Consider the following 24,222-nt stretch of genomic DNA (forward strand, 5'->3'; position numbering starts at 1 on the left):
CCCAAGCAAAAAGGAGAAAAGTTTGTGTGCTAATAATAAAACCAAATTAAGAAAACAATGTTTAAAGTACAGATGTACGAGTATATGTGGAACACAGTTTAAATTTGGAGCTCTTAATGGTACCGTTAAATTTTCTTTTAGTTAAATTCAAACCTAATGCAACAATCCAGAAGGCAGAGTGCGTATCAGAAAAGTAGCAGAGCTGAAAGGATATGCCTATGCTATTTCATTCACATTCAATAAACATTTACTAGCTGCTTAATACATACAATCAGAAAACCAGGGACTAGATACAAAGATAAATGTGACAGAGTCCCTACCCACAAGAAATCTACAGTAAGGTAAAGGGAGGGTAAAGTAAACAGAAACTTATCAGTACATCAGAATTTATCAGAATCCCACACCTTAACTGAGTACAAGATATCTACTGCAGATTAACAGAGTTCTTGGCTGATCATAAGTATGACCTGACTCTATAGTCTACTGGTTCTCAAAGTGTGGTCCCAGACCAACAGCATCACCACTATGTAAGAATTTATTAGAAATGCAAATACTCCAGGCCCAGAAAATGAGAATCTCTGGGCTGGGGCCCATCGATCTGTTTTAACAAGCCCCTGAAGTGATTCTGATGCAGACCAGAGTTTAAGAACCACTGTGGCAGCCTTACCAATGTCAAGAGGCCATAAACTGGAATGAGTTCGATTAGACACATTGAAATTTCCTACGTTTTTCTAAACTATATCAGCAATTTGCATTGTTCTCAGTCTAAGGCTTTATTTTTCAAGAAAGCCCAAGAAGACTCTAGAATGGCAGAGGGGCTCCAGAATGACCTAGAATCCAAAATCATGACCATGGATACAAAAGTTTAAATTAATAGTGCCCACACATGTAGAACCAGCAAATGTCATTACAGATCACCATAGCCAAGGCAATGCTAGACAGCAAATCAGCAACTGCTGAATTAAATTATCTTATTTCTAATAAATATCATAGTAAGTTACTGTGTCAGATTAAAAAAATAAACCATTCTCAACTACTTATTACCTGGAATCTGAATTTGGATAGAAGAAAATTTTTTTACAAGAAAAACTCAGGATTTGAAGAATTCAGAAAATTAAATCTGAAATATCCCATGCCTCTAGTTTTACTTATATTAACAAAGGCAGATTGAAATAATCATTTATTGCTTAAAATGGTCTTCTATTTTAAATCTGACATAAATTTTGAAATTCTCAGGTTTGAGTTCTTACACAAAAATCCATAAAAGTGTCCAAAGTTTTAGTTAAAGAAAATACTGTTAACAAAATGGCATATCATGCATTGATTTGTTTTATCTTTGTTGGCATCTCTTCCTGACCAAGAATTAAAAGAGATACTATTAATAGATCTATAAGTCAAAATGATTCCTTTATAAACATCCACCCAAAACAAATAATTGTCACTGTCGAACCTCCAACCACAAAAAAAGGAGCATCCTCACTTTTAGACTGGCCAAATACAGATGGGTAACTTTGGTTTCTCAAATCATTGCCAGCATAAACCAATAGTGAAATTTCAGCTTTTTACTCTGAACAATTTTCTGCAATCATTTTTGATCCTTTTAGTCTGAATACAATGCATATACAAATATCTGAATCTTTAAAAACAAAACTATATATGAATGCTCTATACTAATTAATTCAATATAATAATCAACTTTGAAGCGCTCTCTCTCTCTCTCTCTCTCTCTCACACACACACACACACCCCCACCCACCCCTGTCTTTTTTAATAACCTACTATAAATTTACTCTCTTAATTGCCTACAACCCACACAGTTGTTGACCTATTTATATTTTAAGTCTGAATCACATTACGGAAAATAAGCATTTAGTGAATACCTTATTGCATAAAGTATATAAACTATCTGTAAAACTACTTGAAAAAATCTTCAAAGGATCATTCCTAGTCCTAGTATCTCCAAACTCCATAAAGAGATCTGCCTCTACCCTAATCATATGCATTACATTTTTACAGACATCACATTTTTCTTTTGGACCTATATTTAGTGGGTCTGAAAAAGACCTGAAATAGGATGTTCAGACAAGAAAACAGAAAATCCTAAAGAAACAATGCCCAAAAAATACAACTTAGAACGTTCTATTAAAGCTTACCTCTTTAGGACACTGATTTTTGCAACAACTGAGGAGGTTCTTTTCATTTACATCAGCTGTGGTTATTTTTCTAAAAATAGAAGAGAAAGATTTGGTGACATTCAAACCAAGACCACTTCATAGCATATTTGCCAAGACAACTCACAATTTCAAGCATATCTATATGATTAACTTTTTCTTGAGAACTATTTTGTGTCTCTATAACAATTATCTTCCAATTATTTTTCTGTTCTGATAAACGTTCCAGCCCTTCATCAATTACCAGCAAATCAATTGTCAAAAGGTCAGTCACTACTAGAAGGAAGTACCAAATGCACAAGAAATATCATCTATGCCTGGGCCTCTCTTTAATAGTTTCTGTACTATATTTCCCTATAGGTTAATCATTATTCAAAATTACAATTATTCCTTTTTTTAGAAGATTTCATTTATTTTTAGAGAGAGTTAAGGGAGAGAGCAAAAGGAAGAGAACTATCGATGTGCGAGAGGAACACTTTTCCCCATTACTTTTCCTTTCTTTATTCCTTCTTTTCATGCTTTTTCTATTTCCCTTTACTAGACACACTTGCCGAAATATATTATAAGGTTAGCCTCACTAATGCCAAAACTATAAATGTAGTATTTGTATCAAATTAGCTATAAATGTACTCTAACAAAAGCAATTTTCTTTTCAAAATTTCACTTAACATCACAAAGTTTTTATGCTAGCTCTACTAAATGTGTATATTTTAATTCTTGCAAGTATGGTGCCCACTTCTGAACTGACTCAGTTAAAATCATTTTGTTCCCGTTACTCTCTAATTACAAAAAATTACCTACTTTTCAAGGTCTATATCTTTAATATTTTATTTCTATAGAAGAAATATACATGAAGCAGAAAAGAAGTAAAAGGAAAAGATGACTTATGAAATAATTTGCTGAGTTAAAGCAAATAAAATTATAAGAATACTGAGACTAAAGAATTCTTTATAAAAACATATTTTAACTATGCATTTAAGAAAGGGAAAAAGGAACTCTGGGTATGGAAACTGCCTCAATCCAAATGTATCTACACATCACTCCAAAAAACCATTCAGCTCATCAATAACAGAATCACTCAAATGCCACGACCTTGGCATAATTAGAAGACAGGAATGCCAACAAACTTCAAATTATCTGTAAGTAGAAAAATATATACCAATTATTAGCATAGCTATTTCTCAGGCACCCATAGGAATCTTTTCAAGAAGCCATGAAGTTCTGGAAAAACTAAACAAAAAAGTTGGGGAGCTAACCTTACATCAGAAAAAGTAAGTCAACCCTTTCTTTAAAGGGTTTTTACATTTAAATATCCTTTAGTGAGGTATTTCTTTAAGTGTAAAAACACTAAAAAAGACTTGGTAGTTCAAAGCACTAATTATAGGGAGGAGACTTTAAAAAGCACAGAACCACCAAGAAGCCAATCTTGGAAAGACATCATTCTGGGGAAGAGAAGGTAAAAAGGGAAAGGCACCCTCCCTAGCTGGATGGCTCAGTTGGTTGGAGAGTCGCCCCATACACTAAAAGGTTGTGAGTTCAATCCCTGATCAGGGCACATGCCTAAGCTGCAGGTTCGATCCCCCATCAGGGTGCATGCTGGAGGCAAAGAATTGATGTTTCTCTGTCACATCACTGTTTCTCTCTCTCCCTCTCTTTTCCTCTCCCTCTCCCTCTCTTTCTCTCTTCCGCTCCCCTTCCTCTCTCTCTAAAAATCAATAAATATATTCCTGGGTAAGGATTTAAAAAAAAAAAAAAAGGGAAAGGCACCCTTTGAAGACTACATGCAGAAGAGAAAAAGAAGAGAAAGAAGTTTAATACCCAGAAAGATCAAAGAAAACAATCCCTTTTGTCAGTATTACCCGTTAATAAAGGAAAACTGTCCTCTTACCTCTCTCTACAAAACTTCTAAAGCTAAAAATTGTAATATTTTATTTTTTAAATTTCAGAAATAATTTTGGCTTTTATAATTTAACAAAGCATGAATCTAGAGTGTTTAAGTGACAAAAACAGATTTAATAGGCATTTTTCAGAAAGTATTTATGCTCCAAAAAATCAGAAATAAAAGTTACATTCTTGAGAATTTAATTTGAGTTAAATATACTTACAAAAAGCCCATTTTACAGACTTTGAAGAAATGGAATTGAATGAGTTTGATCATGATTAACTGAGGTTAGAGCATGATTAAATAGAAAAGAATGGAAGTTTTTTCACCTCCACATAATCAACAAGCAAAAACTTGAATTTTTTTAAAGTTAAGGGAAAACAGAGGTCATATCCTTATGATAAATGCCATAACAGCGACATCTGTTACAAACAAAACTCAAGCTTTTAAATCTATAATTCAAAAATTACATTTAAGTAATTATGTGCCAGTCAATTTTTAAGCCAACAAAATTCTAGTTTGACACTGTTATTTGAACAATTGTTATGAGTGCTTCTCCTATTTCTTTTTAAAAGCAGTGATGCAATTTTTTCCTAACAAAATCTTATACAGAATCCCCAAATAGAAAAGTCAGAATTTCCCTGGTTGAAAAAACGTAAAGTAACTACAAGCTGAAGTGGTCCATAGTTCTGCCAGGTCTCTAGGGAAAATCTAGGCCTCCAGAGTCTAAGGACCACGGCTTAGAAATATTCCTTACAGTATACTACCTATGAAGTGTTCTGAATTATAAAAAGACATCAAAATAACTTTAGTAAAACAAGAATATTTCTTCAGTCTACTTACCTACATTCCACAAATAGGGTTGTGATCTTGCAGTGACATTTTATTCGAAGCATCTGCACACAAGGAGGACATTCTCCAGGGTGACACGGCAAAACACATGGGTGGGGACAGCCCACCGGCCGTGCTTTAGAGCACCCTTCTTCACACTGAAGGCATTCTGGGCCAGCCTGACACAAGGAAACAAATCGCCTACGTACAAAAGTCTTAACACTTGTATTACAGTAGTTATAAAATTTATATAGTCCATTAAAAGAAAGTGCTTCTGCAGCTCTTAGAAATATAGTTAATAAAATGTATTAACTGTATTTAAAATCACTCACTTTTAAAATATTCAAAATGGAGACCAGCAAGATCATCAATACGACCACTATTCACAAAGATTTTTATGTCTACAAACCTCATTAAATCAAACTATTTCACCTATAAAATGGACATGATTTCATTAAATATCTCTACTAAAAATGTAAATTACTTCCTAAAAAACAGTCAGTGGCAGGAAAAAAAATACAAAGTAAAATATTTTCAATTCATTTAGACCCAACAAGTACGATCATCATCAAACTAAAGAAATCCATACATTAGTAACACATAAATAAAAATTTCCAAAGCATTAAATGTCTGGAGATAATCACATCTTGCTAAAGAGAAACACATATAGAGAAAAAAAGGAGAATGACCCCCAGCTTAATTTACTTTTAATGCACTTCAATAATGTAAAACTAAATTGCATTTAGTACAAATAAATGTATCTAAATTATAAAAATCTAAATTAACAAGTCACCCTTCCTCTAGGAATTTAATAATTTAAGTAGTATGTACCTACTAAAAAAGTTTAAAGATTTTTATTCATAATATTATTTATTTTCACATCATACAAGAGATAAAAGAGCTATAGATATGGATACTAAGTCTTGAAGATTAAACATTTTTCATTATCAGCTTTTAAATTAGCTTTTTCCAATTCATCCAATTTCCTGGAAGTCCAAGGAGGGGAGCAACCCTAATTTTAAGTAACGGGATAATGAGAAGAAAAGCAGAATAAGCATCTGGGTTATCATCACAAATTAGGAAACTAATCTTGATATGTGAATCTTTTTTCCCTCATTTTATTGAAATTTATTTGACATTGTGTAAATTTGAGGTGTTCAACATGTTAATTTGATATTTATATATTTTAATATGATTTCATAAGAGCAATAATTAGCACCTCTATCACATTACAGAATTATCCTTTCTTTTTAGTGGTTGGAATAATTAAATTTTAGTCTCTTAGGAAGTTTAATGATTATAGTAACATTCTCTTTTTAAAAAGTCAATGAAACATGACACATCACATATATTGCCTTTAGCAATGTTCTCAAACATTTTTGTGTGTTATCAATCACTTGAGAATCTTGTTCAAATGCTAAGAACAGAGAATCTGGTTCAAAGTCTCAACCAAAATAAGCTTTTGCATTTCTAACAAGATTCTAGCTGATGCCAATGTTACTAGTCTGCAGACAACACTATGAATGGCAAGGGTCTAACATACATAATTATATAGAAAGGTATGCATATGTGATTGTATATGTGTGTGCATTATTTTTTTTTAATGGGCTTTTGGTGACAGATTTTCCCCAAAGAAAACAGACTTTCCTCATTACTCTGTTTCTTCTTCCAGTCACTCAAAGACATTTGATCCCACATTTGCCTGGGAAACAAACACCATTTCAACTGCCATCAGCCTCATCATACCTTTCCCCTGACAACCACAGTTCCATGCACTATAACCAACGAATTAGACAACAGGAACATTTGTTGCTACTGGTAACAATCAGAACCACTGCATTTAACAGACTTGATTGGATTGAGACCTGTGGGCATGGTCACGACAGGGAGACTCCAGCACAGTTGATAAGCAAAAGAGTTTTGAGTCTAGCCAATTCAATGAACACTTACTACTTGCTATGTTGTAGGCTCTGTGCTACAGCTAAAGGCAGAAATTGCATTAAAAATTCCAGAGCCATTTGGGTCAAGAGATACATACTAGGTGCCTTTTTCCAGTAGGTCTCAACTGAGGTGTTACAGTAACAAATTTTTTTAAGTTTCTGAATTATTTTGTTTTTAATATATAAATTAGAATGATCACAACATTATCCCTGAAATAATCTAATTTTCACTCACTTGCACTGTAGTAGCCTTCCCCAAATGAGAGATAGGAATAAATTGTAGCTAAATTGAGAAAAACTGCAAATAACTTATAACCCCTATTTTGCCACATCCACTGCCCAGTAAGCAATGGTGAAATATTTACTGAGAATTCCCCAATCACTGTCAGTCATATCAGCTCCAAAAGTGAATTTTTTCTGACTCACTTGATGTTCTAAAAATCTCGAGGAGGAATGTCATATAGCAGCTACACTTTATAGTTAAAATGGATTTGAGTCATTATAATTATTTATTATGTTAATTTTATAATTCTAATTTCTTTTTCATTTTATTGTATCTCTATTTTTATTGAGAATCAAGACATGGATTAATGAGGGAATTATAATACATTTACATGTATGTATACATATGACCAACAGTGATAGTATGGATACTTATGTTGTCATACAATTACCAAATCAAAGACCAAAACAACTAACATTGAATTGAAATTGTCAACAATATAATTCATATTAAAATTTAAACATTTGTAAATTTAGTGTTACTTAATAAATATGAAGCTTAAAATGTTTTGGCTTATTCCTCGTTAAGCACACTTGCTATTATTATTATGATTCCCTATAAAATGAGAGTCTAAGAAAAACCATAAATTACTCTAAAAATAAAATTTAATATTATTTAAAAGTTGATTAGCTACATTTGTTTTTCCTTATCAAATGCCAATTTTTGGAGATCTCTAAATTGTCAATTTCTGGTATTCTTATAAAACGCTTTTATTGAATTTCACATACACATAACTCACACATTTGTGATACATTTACTTTACTTCCAACAAAGTTTGGGGACTTACTAAAATTGCAAGCATCATGTATCATACAAATTCAGAAATATATATAAGCATTTACACATTCAACCTAAGAACATTACCTTGTTTTTACCAGTGCAGGCATCAGTTTCCGTTACCTTGTGGCATTCGCGCATACATACATGGTTCTGACAATCTAAGGTGCGTCCACAAACTCTCTTACAAGAATAGGGACCTACAGCATGGCATGGTAGTGGACTCACCTTAAGAGAAAAAAGAAAATCAGCAACCCACACGCGCGCGCGCACGCATGTACACCCCACGCCCCCCTACTTCAAGGCCTATTTCCAAGACAAATCTGTTATAATCTGATAACAAGTTTCCTAAAGGTCTGACACATTTTCACTGATACTAATTATCAAAACTAAAGTAACCTATCAAAAAATCCAATAAATGAATGCCAAGAAGCAAAACATTCTTCTCCTAAAAGGAAAATTCAACATGATTCTGTAGTAAATGCATATTTATAAACTAATTTTCAAATAAAAGCACTATATATTTTTAAAATCAGCAGATGGCCCCAGCCGGTAAGGGTCCTGTTGGTTGGGCGTCATTCCACAAATGGAAGCGTCGTGGGTTGACTCCTGGTCGGGGTACAGGCCTGGGATGGGGATTTGGTCCCTCAGGGCACATATGGAAGGTAACAGATCTGCTTCCCTCCCACATCGATGTTTCACGCCTTATCTTTCTCCCTCCCTTCCCCCTCTCTAAAATAAAAAATAAAGTATTAAATAAAATAAAATTAGTAGACAAACTATTGTCTTTAAAACACTGAAATAACAACACTTTGAATTCATTATTTCTAACAATCCTAGTATAGAAAAGTTACAGACTACAAGTTTTATTAAAACTTGTGCCAATAACTCACCTCATGCTTCCCAAGACACTGCCTGGAAGTAAAAAATAAAATGAAATGAAAACATTATAAATTCTTCCAAAAGAATACCTAAAGCAGAGATGCTCAGTCTACTAATTTGTTTTATTAAGAATAAAAAACACCTGGAAATATGTGATTATGGAAATGCTGCAGGATATAAAGTTAATATACAAAAGATAACTGCTTTACTATTAACCAGCAAAGAACAACTGGAATTTGGAAACATGAAACATAACACTGTTTATATTAGCACACATAAAAAAAAGAAATTATTTAGGTTATACACCTAACAAAATGTATACAAGATCCATATGTGGAAAATTACAGAACACTTGTGAAAGAAATCAAAGATCTAAATAAATACTCCATGTTCACTGATACGAAAGTACAATATTGTTAAGATGTCATTTCTTTCCAACTCAATGTAGATTCAACACAGTTCCAATCAAAATCCCAGCATGTTATTTTATGGTTATCAATAAACTGATTCTAAGATCTACATGAAAGGACAAAAAGCCCAGAATAGATAACCCAGTACTAAAGAAGAATAAAGTCAAAGGATTGACACTACCCAAACTGAAGAAATGCAAAACTATAAAACAGGAGAAAATCTAGGTGACCTTGAAACTGGTGATGACTTTTTAGATACAATACCAAAAGCATGATCCATGGAAGAAAATGGTAAAGTTGGTCTTCATTAAACCAAAAACATCTCTGTGAAGAACACTTAAATGAAAAAGTATTAAATGAAAACAAATGAAAAGACAAGCCATAGAATGGGAGAAAATATTTGTAAAACACATATCTGGTAAAGGATTTGTATCCAAAGTATAAAAAGAACTCAAAACTCAAGATTAAGAAAGCAAACACCCAATTAAAAAATGAACAAGATTTGAACACAAAACAGACACTTCACGAAAGACATACAGATGGCAAATAAGCACAGGAAAAGATGCTCAACATCATATGTCATTAGAGGACTGCCAATTAAAACGAGATACTACTGCACACCTATTAGAAAGGCTAAAACCCAGAACACTGACCACACCTGATACTCGCAAGGATGTAGAGCAACAGGAAATCTCACTCGTTGCTAGTTACGATACAAAATGGTACAGCCACTTTGTTGGACAGTTTGGCAGTTTCTTACAGAGCTAAATATAGGCTTACCATATGACCCAGCAATTGCTCTCCTAAATATTTTCCCAAATGAGTAGAAAACTTATGTCCACTCAAAAACCTGCTAATGAATGTTTATAGCAGCTCTATTCATAATTCCCAAAACTTGGAAGCAGCCAAAATGTCCTTCAATAGGTGAAGAGATAAACTATGGTACATCCATAAAATGGAATATTATTCAGTGATAAAAAGAAATGAGCTATGAAACCATGAAAAGACCTGGAGGAACTTTAAATGCATATTTTTAAGGGAAAGAAGCCAGTCTAAAAAGATTTTACACTGTATGATTCCAACTATATGACATTCTGGAAAAGACAAAACTATAAAGACAATAGAAAGAACAGTGGTTTCCCAGGAGTTACAGGGGAATGGAGGCAAGAGATGAACACAGCATGGGACATTTTTAGGGCAGTGAAACTATTCAGTATGACACATACAGAATAATCTTCCTGTAAAACAGATTAAGGAATTCAAAGGTAATTGACTATGATGTGTCACCTTTAGTGCCTATGAATCGAAATATCAATGTCTCTTCTGTTTCCCTGAAAGGAAAAATTTAGGTCACTGATAATCACTAGTAACTCAAACCTAGTAAGAGACACTGGAGACAACTTGGTCCCTCATGACACACATGTCCTCAGTAAAAGAAGAGTCTCTGATAAATACTAACTGAATATCTACATAGAGAACCTCTGTGCTAACTACACCTACCCCCTCTCCGCTAAACCTACAGACTAAAATCACCCTATGTGCCAATATAGCTCTCAATAACACTTTACTCCCAACCTGACTGCCCAGCGCTCATAAAAACGAGCATGGCACTTAACCTGAGAGGACAGTTGTGAAAGGACAAAACAGGAGTGAGAATTTTTAAAAGTAAAGACGGATACACAAGACATATTGAATTCAATTTGGAACTTCAGTTGTAGACAACAGCCTCTTTTGTAATTCTAGGCTGCGTCCCTGTGCTTCCTGTGCCCCTATATTCCGTGACCTCTGCTGGAAGCACGAACAGTTCCGGGATTCCCCATGACCCCAGGTTTGACTCAATCCCGATCATTTGCTGACCCATCCCGGAAACTACGTCCTTTCAGTTTCAACATTTCCCTCACACACTCTCCTTGAAGTTTGTCTTCCCTAAAACCTGGCCTTCCTTTGTCCTTGAAGAGCTTAGAGACTAGCATGGGAATCAATCAGGAAAACTAACAGATGATGATCTCTTAGATATATTATTGTAATTGTAAGCACAAGTGGTTATGGAAGCTAAGAAGGGCATCAAACTCTAGCTGGGGGAAAAGACTCTAAAAGCAATCTAGACGACATTTTTAAGCAGTATGCAAAATATATTTGGAAAAGAACGAAGCTGAAGATAGGGAACTAGCTTATAGGCTAAGCCTAAAATGATTAATTGAATAAAGAAAATCAGAAAAGGTGACTTAAGATACACTTTGAACTATGTCAGAGATATTTTTAAAAGTTAAAATTCTAATACTTACATAGGAATAGGAACTTGACATGGAGGGCAAGGTAAAGCAGTCTGAATAAATGCCGGCTCAGAAGGCTGTTCCCAAGGGCCTGTAGGCTGGTGCTACAAGTAAAACATACAATGATTTTAAGTCAGAGGGGTAAAAATCACCTTGGCCATTAGTAAGAATCTAAGGAAATACTTCCATGTATCCTCCACTTAAGCAGGTTGAAAATTTTACAAGAAATCAACAAACTGTGCTTGCTAAAATATTCTATTCCACCTGCATTCCATCAGCTTGCTCCCTTCCATGCACATTTGATATTAAAAACTGAGGCAGACTCCAGTTTTTAAACGGCAGCACAGAGGCAGTATAGCCTCCTTAGTTGCTCATAAGCTAAAAGCACAATGAGAGATATAATTGTGAATTCCAACTTCTACCAACAGAATGTAATCTCCATTTCTTTTTTGTTCACTTGTCTCCCTACCACCTAGAATACTTAGCACATAGTAAGAGCTCAGTAAATGCCCATCAAAAATGTGAATGAATCTTTGAGAAAACCAAGATATATCTATAGCCTTAAATCACATATGTGAAGGAAGACTGCCAAATTTATTTCTGTCTTGAAGACAACATGACTATCATCACACTATATTTGCAAGTATTTGTGTTTTGATCTCTCTCGTTTTCTATTTTGTAAGCTTCTTAAAACAAAAGAGCAAGTCTTAGTTATCTTGTATCCCAGTTCCTATCACAGGGCTTAATACCAAATAAATACTTATTCAAGAAAATACGACCCACAGCAATTCACTGTCTCTTAGTAATACTGTTCTCTTACCCTGCCAGTTTGCTTTACTAATGCTTGATCATGACATGGAGCAGGACATAAGTGACCACATTTCTCCAACACCTTTTGGCAAGGTTGATGGCACGGAGGGCAAGGGCCAAAGTGACAGCGATGCTTTTCTTGGCTTGTATGATGGCAAGTTGGTGGTCGGCTAAATCATAAAGTACAATTTTTTACATTACTTTTCATCACTGAAAAATCATATTTAAAATGTAATTATCTACTTATACATCTCCTGATTCCATAGAGAATGAGAATATACGGTGAATATTAAACCATTAAAGCAATTGAAAATACTAACAATATTAAAAATCAACATGAATTTAAATTGGCAAGACACAAATGTAAGCTTGGACAAAGCTTCAGATTAACCTGCATTGCTCTTTGCACTTGGGCGGTCGTGTGGTACGTTCGCGGCCACAGGGCACTGTCACCTTCGTATTGCCGCAACTGCACTTCACATCTACAGTTTCTGGGCAAGGATAGCAACTACCTGAAAAAAAAAGACTGAAACTTAAAATCTGCTCTACTACCCAAATGCCCATCAAGAGTAGAATCAATAAATTTTGTATGTTTGCACAATGGGATATTCTACATGAAAACGAAGAAACTACAATATATAAATGAACCGCACACACTTGATACTGAGCAAAGAAGTCACACAGAAAGAGTGTGATGCATAGGACTCCATTCACATAAAGTAAACAGAAAAACTAATCTATAATGTTCAAAATCAAGATGATGGATATGAAGGGTTTTGGGAATGCTGGTAATATTCCGTTTAAGGATTTGAGTTCTGGTTACATGGATGTGCCCAGTTTGTAAATATTCATCAAGTGGAACAATTATGATTTGTATACTTTTTCTATATCTACACTTGGGCTTCAATAAAAGTTTTATTCTTTAAAATTTCCTAAAAGTTGTCTTAAAAAACAAATCTAACACATTCCTCATTCACAAGAGAATTGGATCTAAGTCTTTGGACTAACTACTGTTAACAATAACCTCTGTGGCTTACTTTCATACATACTTCTATTCAAGTACATTGGTTTTGGATAAATTCCCCAAAATAAATTCTTTCATCAGTACAATTTTCTATTACTCAGGTTTTGCAAAACTAAATTCTAAACCCTCACTTGAGGTTATAATTCCACATATTTCTCTTTTAAACATTTCAAAAAGGAAAAGATATTTTGGCTTCAGCTTTTCACCTTCTTTTGTTATGAGTTGGCAGACATACACAAAGACAAAAAGAAAGAAATCTTTTTAAACAGGCTATCAAGTTCGTGCCAAGGCTCAGACATCTTTTTGAGGGCCTTCTTCCTACTCTAGTTTTCCCAGTAAGGTACCCCATTTGAAATGAAATAAGGAAATTAGAATCTTCAACTAAGCAGTGAATATATTAAGAGATTGCTGCCTCGGTGTCAGGACCAAGCAAAATACTGCCTAGCAGTTAATATGATAAGAAACAGACTAAAGATGAAAAATATCCAGGTTAAAACCTCTAAAAGTTCACAATGGTTCCTTAAACAGCAGAATTTGGATTCAAATAATGAACAGAGAAAAAGGAAATGAAAGTAAAAAGCACCATAGGAAAAAACATACATGTATTATACAAATTACTGAATTTATACTGTAGTGTTTTAATAGGTAAAAAATAATCCAGTGAAGTATTATCTTTTACTTCAATGAAATTGGGTATTTTCATTAAATTTATTGGTGTGACATTGGTTAATAAAATTATATAGATTTCAAAAGCACAATTCTATGACACATCATCTGTATATTGCATCGTGTGCCCACTGCCCAAACTCATCTGTCACCACATATTTGACCAACTTTACTCTTAATTAGCATCCTACCCCCTTCCCTCTGGTAACCACCATACTGTTGTCGGTGTCTATGAGTTTTTGTTTGTTTTTCTTGTTTGTTCATTGTTGCTTTCAGTTTTATATGTCACATGAGTGAAATCATACAGTTCTTGACTTTTTCTGACTTATTTTGCTTACCATGATATTCAGTGAAGTATTATCTTGATGGCAATGCAAGTCAAACTGTCCTAACCTGCATGATCAAATTTTATTTTGAGATTTCCAAAAGAAAAAGTGACATTTTTTAAGTTAAGAATGACATTTCAGTCCATTCTAATTTGTATATTATATAAATTTTCATAGTTAATAATAATAAATTTCATTCATCTTCAGCAATTCTAAGTGGACCTTATCAAAAATAACCCTTTTGCCACTGTGTGCTGCCACTCTGAACTGCAGTATCACTTTTTATTTTAAATTTTGAGAACAACAAGAGGTAATTTCTCCAAATAGTATTCCTATTGATCAACAGTATCTGTTACAGATACCTATACAACATGACAGATAAAATAGCTTCAGATATAATACTTTTTAAATTAAAAAGCAGCATGTAGAAAGAATGTAACTATAGTGGCCGGTGGGCCAATAGCTAACATGGGTAGGAGTCCAGTAATTCCAGAAGACAGATGACCCTGAACTTAAAAGAACTTTACATCAAACTTTCATATATTCACAGTGCAAAATGCAGTCAGCATCTTCTCGCTATTAGTCACAGTATAACTTTGACTATGAAGTTACCTAGCATGATGGAAAATGCTATGAAATAATGATCCTATCTATCTTGAGTAACTAGATTAAACAAATGGTGAGGATTGTACAACAGCGTCTTCCCTGTACTTTCCATCATGGTAAATTTTGTTAGGAGCTAATAAGCTTCTTTTTAAAAAATAGTAATAATAAGCACTCAAAACAAAACACTGAACCTGGATCTGATCAATCCTCCAGACTGCACTAACAATTTATAGAAAACACAGAGGAAAATGTCAACTAATACCACAACGTGCAATCTGCAAAATCCAAACTCTGTGAAACTAAATAAAGCAACTTAGTTTCTTAAACAAGAGAAATTACAGATTAACAGACTTTTGAGACCTCAACCAATTTTACATCATGTCGATCTCATTAGGTTTTTGAGTCATACAAACTAAATTAAAAAAATGAAGGTATTTACAAGAAATCAGAACACCAGGTATTTGCTGATATTAAGAAATACATTTAGACAAATGTATTTAAAAAGTAAATAAATTAATTAAAAAAAAAAGAAAAGAAATACATTAACTATTTTTAGGTTAATCCATCTTTTAGAGATGAACACTGTAACATTTATGGGATTTGCTTCAAAATAATATAAGAGGGGGATATGCTTTCAACACTTCTCCACTAAGTATGATGCCTGCTCCATCCTTTTCTGTAGATATTTTCTATCAGGTTAATGATGCACCCTTCTATTTCTAGTCAAGTTTACATCACATATGGGTGTTGAATTTTATGAACTGTTTTTTAGACATCTACTAAGATTATCTCATTTCTCCATTAAATTATTAATGTGATGAATCACATTATTAGATTTACTAAAGTTAAACCAACCATACATCACTGGAATAAACCCAACTTGGTTATGATAGCTTAACGTTTGGGATAGTTAAATCTGCAGTACTGGATAGCTGGATTTGAAGAGCCAAAACCTTAGTATTTCACAAACATGTTTGTGAGTTAGATGGGCCTGTACTTTTCTTTTACTTTTCTTTTCAGATGGTATACTCTCAAATAGTTTATGAGGAGACTGAACTTAATATACATTAAATGTTTACTTTTACAAATCATGTGTAGAAATCAACTAGGCCTGGTGTTTTCTTGGTAAGAAAATTCGAAACTCCTGATCCAGTTTCTTTAATGTTCATTTGCCTGGTCAGGTTTTCCATTTGAAGGCCAGGACTTTAACAATGGCCTACAAGGCGCTCTACATATTCTCCTTTCCCCAGCCATCTTTATCCCACCTTTTCTATGACCTCATCTCCTACCATCTGTCCCCTTGAGCACCTGCTTCCAAACTCCTTGCAGTTCCTTCAAATGCTCCAGTCTCGGGGCCACTGCAATCACTGCTTTCTCGCCTGGAACACGACGCACTCCTACTGCCACATGGCCCAATCCCTTCCTTCTCTCAGGTCTCCTCTCAAATGTCATCCTTTCAGAGTCCTCCCCTGACCACACTACATAAAATTGTAAATACCATCCCCATTGTCACCATTTTAGTTTTCCTATAATTTCCTTCCTATACTTGGAACCACCAAATATTCTATACTAATTTGATTATGTATTTGTATTCTAACTTAGGGAGAGTAAAAAAAAAGTTCCATAAGAGCAAATACTTTGTCAACATGGTTCGCTCATATAACCCCAGTGCCTGGTACTGAGTAGACAACCAAAAAAAACAAAAAAACAGCAACAACAAAAAAAAACACCCTTATTGAGTAAATTAATGCTTAATGGTAGAGTGTTAATGAAATTAAAAATTCAGTGAGTCAATGATATGACTATACAAGGAAATGATCCTTTTACTAATGATGAGAACTGAAAAACTACTTCTAAACTTCACAATTTTAAGACACTGACACATCAGAAAAAATCCACAGGAGATTATCTATGGCATTAATGGAATATGTCACTTTTCTTAAGGGGAGGCAACATGATATAATGGAAATATCATCAAAGTTTAAGTTTACATCCTGACCCTGCAACTAGTTCTATGACCCTGGGCCAATGCCTCTCTGTTTCCTTATTATATTAAACAACAGTAGTGCCACATACTTTGCAAGATCTCTGAAAGGATTAAGACACTAACTAAGATATCTAGCATGTGTTTAATCCCAATGAAACACAATGAAAACAGTAAAGCAGTTTGTCCCAGGTCATAAAGCCACTAAGAGGCAAAGTCCAGACTTGAACCAAGACCTCTTACCCAAAGTCCATACCCTTCCCACTACCCTATACTATCGTTTAGTAGAGTCCATTTCATACCAACATACTCCAGTGGGTAAAGTTAACTCAGTTTTCCATGTCAAAACTTAGGTACCCCTGAGATCCTTTCAGGGAGTCTGCAAGATCTCATATACATAGTTTTTTAGGAGCTATATGACAAGTGATATCAAAACAGATTGAATGCAAAAGCTGGTATGTAATTCCAGCCATCTCCTATTAAGCTAAACATTAAAGGCATTTGCAAATGTAAAAAATACCATTCGTACTAAATTTTTTTCAGATACATTACTTTTCACAAAATGTTACTACATTAAGATGTAATGGGCTTATTATTTCTATTTTAAAATAAAATAATAATTACTATTACATTTTAGTTCCATTTCAAATACAATAAATATCAATAGATAAAATCCACATTAACAAAAGCTATTTGGGGTCTTGAGACCAAAAAGATTGAGAACCACTGGCTTAGGATATATCCAATCTCTTACTAGACTTAATTCCACAAAAATGTCTAAAATCCAAAATAAAACTTAAAAATGTAAGAACATATTAATTAATTAAAAAACTGTGTGGGGAAGGTTGGGAGGAAGTAAGGAAACAACAAGGTGTTACAGAAATAACAAAGCTTTTATATTCAGAAGACCTGGGTTCAAATCTTAGCTCCATTGCTTTACTAAATATTTCCCTAAATATATATGTCACTGAACTTCAATCTGCTTCTCCATTAAACTATAATTTTGGCAACTGCCCTACCTTCTAAGGTTATTAGGAACACAAACTAAGATAATGAATGTGAAAGCTCTCTATCAACTATAAAAACACTATGTAAATGCAAACATAAAATTACAGCTATTGTTAAATATTACCTCTGTGGCAGACAGATGGACACTTATGGTTTCTACATCCTAAAGTCCGTCCACAGTTTTGATCACAAGGTGTACAGTTTCCAGGACAACACTGAAGAGAAGGAATATATAAAGAACAGACAATCTGAAAACCATGTGTAATATAAATGTCATTACTAGTTATCCACAGAACTTATGGAAAGCAAAAGATACTGTACTTCTTTTCAATATAAGAATAAAAGTATTCAAAAGTTTCAACATTCTTCTGATATGTAGATTTACTATATTAAGAATTAAGGTTAAATAGACAATGTCCTAATTTAATGAAATCAAGCTAAATTTTCTTGCATTTAAGCTAATTATTCTGTAACTTAAAACATTCCCATAAGAGAATTTCATTTCTACTACTTTATGCAGAGATTGACAACATTAACCAAAGTAACAGACCTGGTCAAACTCTATATTCAGGCAAACAATTAGTCTGGTTATTTTAAAAATATAATTAAAATAAAACCAGTTAAATGTATAAATTAATTTAGCAGTTATTTTTAAACCATGTATTCAGCGACTAACTAAAGAAGGAATGCAGAGGTGAGCTTTTTGTTTCTAACTTTACTTTGTAACATCCCTGATTTCCAATCAGTTTGTAAGAAATACCGCTGTCTATGACCTGTCCCAATTTTCATTCATAAACAAAGGCAACTACTAACAGACTCTCTTGCCATTCTAATTCCTTGACTTTTCACATTATCCAAATTTTGGAAAGAAAATAGAGACTACAGCTGTCTTAAAGAAACTTAGGGTTTTAACCTAATTTACGAACAAGTTTCAGTATACAAAAATAGTTCAAAACAAAATATACTTTATTGAAAAGCAACTAAAAGTCAAAATAGTTCACTCAACTAGACAAATATTTACTAAGACTACATGCCTATCGTTTGCTAGTGGCTGCCTGGGAAAAGAAGGTTGTGTGGTCCATGACTTGAATAAGACTTTACACACTTTTGTTTCTGACCATGGTGGAGTAGGCAGCAGCCAGATTTACTCTCCTGCCTTAAACAACTGTAAAATCAGACAAAATATATGTATGCAGCAAGAGTTTTCAGATATTTGACAATGAGGCAGCACAGGACATCAATTCCTAAGAAAAGAGAAACAAAGTGAGTCCTGTAATAGCTCCAGCTTAGACCTGGAGGTTTCCAGGCTGCAGCACAAGGAGAAAGATCACAAGCAGAGAGACTGGTGGCCCCACCAAGTGAGTAGACAAAATTCCTAGTTCAGAGGCCAGTGTGGCTACAATTTGTAGGTAAGTGGTGGCAATACAGAGAAAGCCCTGGAGAATTCCAAAAGGGATTCCTTAAGTTTTTGGCCAAATACCTGTCCATACATGTGTGAATGGAAACTACCCAAAACATGAGAAAGAACCACCGGAAGAAGAACAATTTCCAAAGATTATTCAAGTCAGGGAATAGTCTTTGTTCTGTGTGGTTAGAATAGAGGAACCTCCTACTACATGGGAATCACAGAGAGTATTTCAAATAATCACTGCCTCGGTAGTGGTACCAACTTATGCCTAGATAAAAGGGTAGTCTGGGCACACCTAGGACCAAATGGTTTCTAGTAACTTAACTTTGACCCAGAACAAAGCTTAAGAATATTTAAAGGGATACAAAAACAAAACAAAACAAAAACCCAGCACCCAAAAATGTAAAGTTCCCAGTGTCTGGAAACCAATCAAAAATTACCCAGCAGGCAAAAAAACAGGAAGATATAGCCCAAAAGGAGAAGAAAAATCTTTCAACAGAAATAGATCCAGAAATGACAAATGATAACAATTATTAAACAAGGACATGAAAACAGGCATTATATAAATACAGTCCCTATATTCACGAAGATGGGGTTAGGAGCATGCTAAGGGCAGACATGGAAGATACAGAAAAGACTCAAACCCAACTCTCAGAAATGAAAAATATAATGTCTGAGAAGAATAAACACAGGATGTGATAAACAAAAAAAGTGGATTAGACAAAGCAGATGAAAATTAATGAATTTGAAGACCAAGCTATATAAACTAAAATGCAGAAATTTCAAAAAACTAAATAATAAGGGGAAAAAGATGGCGGAGGAGTGAAAGGGAGTCACGCTGACCTCCTCCCAAAACCAAACTGGAATTGCAACTAAATAATGGAGTAATCACCTGGAAAGCAGTGGAGCGATAGTGGGAGAGGAGCCTTGGTGCCGCGGACAGTGGATTCGACTCTCACACATCCCAACGGGTGAGAATTGCGGTGGAGGCTCGAGAGGGTGGTCTGGGTGCGCACGGGCACTGGCACCAGAGGGACATTGAAACGGCCAGTTAGCGTCCCCCGAGAAGAACGGGGTCTGAATCATAAACAGGAACCCCTAAACTACAGCAGCTAAAGCCGAGAAAATACAGACAAAATGCAACCCCAAAAAGCTTAGGGGCGCTCTCTGCCAGAGACAGGTGGCTGGGGATGCAAAAAGACATTTAAAGGGCAAATGCAAAAGTTGCAGCGGCAGCCACCCTCCTTGATCGCTGGGTACAGGAGGCAGCAGGGTGGGCTGGTGCCTGGGAAATGACTGGTGAGGAAAACTTTGTGAAGAGAACTGAGACTGCGGCCGGTGGAGCCTGGGTGATAACGCACTTCCCACTCTCCAGCTACCATCTCGCTCAGGCATAAGGGAATCAATTAACCTGCCTTTTGTGCGCTCCGCACACAGCTTGTACGCCTGTGAGCTACGGGGCTGAGTGCAGACTGGCTAGGAGAGCCTTGAGGAGAGACTGGAGACGGAGGCATTGGGGAAAGAACGGGAGGAGGAACCGGGGAGTCCCGACTCCCTCCCCGTTCGGTAGTCTCCATTGTGGGCTGGAAAGGCGCGACCCCAAAGAGGCAGACGTGGGGCGCGCATGAACCAGACTGCCTGCAATTGAAACGCAGTCCGCACAGGGGTTGGATCCTCGGCCGAAGGGGTCACAGAATTGCCCAGAGGCCCCTAAGGGGAGACTAGAAACGGAGGCACTGGGGAAAGAACGGGAGGAGGAACCAGGGAGTCCCGACTCCTTCTCCTTGCCGAAGTCTCCATTGTGCGGGAAGAGGCCACACCCCCAAAGAGCCAAAAGCCGAAAAGCAAACATAGAAACCCCCAAAACACCCAGAGCAGGCGCGCACACTTGCGCCGCGTGACTGGTGAGGGTTGGCGAGCGTGTGTGTGACCCACGCAGGCTGGCGAACGCTTGCACCTGCCGGCAAGGCCTCACACAGACTGGCACCCATACGGCCTGCGAGGGATTGCACAGAGGGCCAAGGGCAGGCGTAAATTGACCTACCCGCCGCGATTGCGGAGCAGCCCACAAAATAAGTAGAGCTGCCCAGAGTCCCTGGAGGAGAGACCAGAAACAGGATTAACCGGAGAGTCCTAGAGCTGATTTCCTCCCATTTCCGTAGTCCCCATTTGGCGAGGGCAAGCAACGCACCCAAAGAGCCAAAAGCGGGGAAAACACACAATAGAAGACCCTAAACTGACCAGTGCCGCGAAGCTCGCGTGCCAGGGAGGCCAGATGAGCACGGGAGGTCGCGAATAAGCCCCCTGGTCTGGGGCAAGCACATGCGAGCCCAGGCAGGTGGGGGACCCTGTCGCGCTGGGAACGCGCTCAAGGAGCTCTCGTGAGAGTGCAGAGAGATCCCAAAAAATAGCCCAGCCCTGACCAAAGGGGTCAGAGAGCTGCTCCAAGCAGGAGTCAGACACAGGCATTAGACTCCTGAAAGGCTCAAACAAACAACCCAAGGCCCTATAGGGTCAACAACTGACATCATCAGAGGCAAGCCCAGAAAGAAAAGTAAAGGACAAAAATACTTAACAGACTCTCACAAAAATGGGAAGAAAAAGAAGTTCTCCCCAAATGAGTGGAAAAGGGGACTCCCCACAGAGAGAGCTAAATGAAATAGAGGCAAGGGAACTCTCAGATATGGAATTTAAAACAATGGTTCTAAGGAAGCTCAATGAGCTCAGCCAGCTCAAAGATAACTATGAGAAACTGCAGAGAAACTATCAGGATCTTACAGCAAACTATATCAGCCTGGAAAAGGACATAGAAACTATCAAGAAGACACAAGAGGATATGAAGAATACCATTTCTGAATTGAAGAACACAGTAGAAGGAATCCAAAGCAGGCTGGATGAAGCTGAGGGTCGAATCAGTGAGATGGAGGACAAGGTAGAAAAAAGCTCCCAGAAAGAACAAGAAATGGAAAAACGGCTCAAAAAGAATGAAGAAGCATTTAGGGAAATGCAGGACAACCTGAAACGCAATAATATCCGTATAATAGGGATACCAGAAGGAGAAGAAGAGGAGCAAGGCATAGAGAACCTCCTCGAAAAAGTAATGATGGAAAATTTCCCCAATTTGAGGAGAGAAAGGCTCTCATGGATCCAGGAGGCACAGAGGACCCCACTCAAGAAGGACCCAAGGAGGTCCACTCCAAGACACATCATCATTAAAATGGCAAATGTCAAAGACAAAGAGAGAATCCTCAAGGCAGCAAGGGAGAAGGAGAAAGTAACATACAAGGGGGCCCCGATACGCCTAGGAGCTGACTTCTCAACAGAAACACTACAAGCCAGAAGGGAATGGCAACAAATATTCCAAGCCATGAAAAGCAAGGGCCTACAGCCAAGGCTGCTCTACCCAGCTAGGCTCTCCATTAAAATAGAAGAAGAAATACGGAGTTTCCCAGACAAAAGAAAGCTAAAAGAATACATCTCTACCAAACCAGCACTCCAAGATATGCTAAGGGGACTGGTTTAAGCAGATGAAGGAAAAGAATGAGACAGAGAGGAACACAAGTACAAAGAGAAAAGATGAGTAAGTTTCTATCAGTAATATCTCTCAATGTGAATGGACTAAATGCCCCAATCAAAAGACACAGGGTAGCTGAATGGATAAGAAAACATGACCCACACATATGCTGCCTACAAGAGACCCACCTCAGAGCAAAAGACCTACACAGATTGAAAGTAAAGGGATGGAAAATAATATTCCAAGCAAATGGACATGAAAAAAAGGCTGGCGTTGCCATATTTGTATCAGACAAAGTAGATTTCAAAACAAAGGCCATAAAGAGAGACCCAGAGGGGCACTTTATCATACTTAAAGGAAGAATCTATCAAGAAGACATCAACATTGTAAACTTATATGCTCCCAATATAGGAGCCCCCAAGTTTATAAGGAAATTGTTGGATGACTTCAAAAAAGATATAGATAGCAACACACTGCTAGTAGGGGATTTCAACACCCCACTGTCAAAAATGGACAGATCTTCCAAACAAAACATTAATAAACATATTGTGGCGCTGAATGAAACACTGAATCAAAGAGACTTAACTGACATATATAGAATCTTACATCCCAAAGAAGAAAAATACATATTCTTTTCAAAGGCTCATGGCAGTTTTTCAAAGATAGACCACATAATAGGGCACAAAGCAAGCCTCAGTAAATTTAGGAAAATTGAAATAATACCAAACTTTTTCTCAGACCACAAGGCCTTGAAACTCGAAATCAAACTCAAAGAGAAACTTCAAAAACTTGCAAACTCATGGAGACTGAACAGTAGACTATTGAACAATGAATGGGTCAATAATGAGATAAGAGAAGAAATCAAAAAATTTCTGGAAACAAATGAAAATGAACAGACAACTGTCCAAAACCTATGGGACACAGCAAAGGCGGTCCTGAGAGGGAAGTTCATAGCAATACAGGCTTACCTTAAAAAGATAGAAACATTTCAAATAAAAGACCTAACACTACAACTTCAAGAACTGGAGAAACAACAACAAATAAATCCCAGAGCAAGTAGAAGGAAGGAAATAGTCAAGATTAGAGCAGAACTGAATGACATAGAGACAAAAAGAACAATTCAGAGGATCAACCAATCCAGAAGCTGGTTCTTTGAAAAGATTCATAAAGTGGACAAACCTTTAAGCAGACTCATCAAGAAAAAAAGGGAGAGGACCCAAATTAATAATATCAGAAATGAAAGAGGAGAAATAACAACTGATACCACAGAAATACAAATGATTATCAGAAACTATTATGAACAATTATATGCCAAGAAATTTGAAAATCTTGATGAAATGGACAAATTTTTAGAAAAGTATAATCTTCCAACACTGAAGGAGGAAGAAACAGAAAGCTTGAACAGACCAATAACAGTTGGGGAAATT

At 36.1% G+C, this 24,222-nt stretch overlaps 1 protein-coding gene across 4 annotated transcripts in view; it reads right to left on the reverse strand.

Annotated features, from left to right (window-relative positions):
• NFXL1 (nuclear transcription factor, X-box binding like 1) overlaps positions 1-24,222 on the reverse strand; it is a 54,326-nt gene that overhangs the window by 12,549 nt on the left and 17,555 nt on the right. For all 4 annotated transcript variants that reach the window (XM_054582143.1, XM_054582140.1, XM_054582141.1 and 1 more), the window contains 8 exons: positions 17,998-18,088; positions 12,651-12,771; positions 12,270-12,429; positions 11,462-11,553; positions 8,778-8,799; positions 7,972-8,112; positions 4,897-5,063; positions 2,154-2,223 (listed from right to left, as the gene is read on the reverse strand). In XM_054582143.1, the coding sequence (XP_054438118.1) occupies positions 2,154-2,223; positions 4,897-5,063; positions 7,972-8,112; positions 8,778-8,799; positions 11,462-11,553; positions 12,270-12,429; positions 12,651-12,771; positions 17,998-18,088 (864 nt within the window). The remainder of the gene's footprint in view (positions 1-2,153; positions 2,224-4,896; positions 5,064-7,971; positions 8,113-8,777; positions 8,800-11,461; positions 11,554-12,269; positions 12,430-12,650; positions 12,772-17,997; positions 18,089-24,222) is intronic.

This window comes from Pteronotus mesoamericanus, unplaced genomic scaffold (assembly GCF_021234165.1).
Source record: "Pteronotus mesoamericanus isolate MK-2021 breed Mesoamerican mustached bat unplaced genomic scaffold, CSHL_Meso_final contig_68, whole genome shotgun sequence".
Classification (NCBI taxonomy): Eukaryota; Metazoa; Chordata; class Mammalia; order Chiroptera; family Mormoopidae; genus Pteronotus; species Pteronotus mesoamericanus.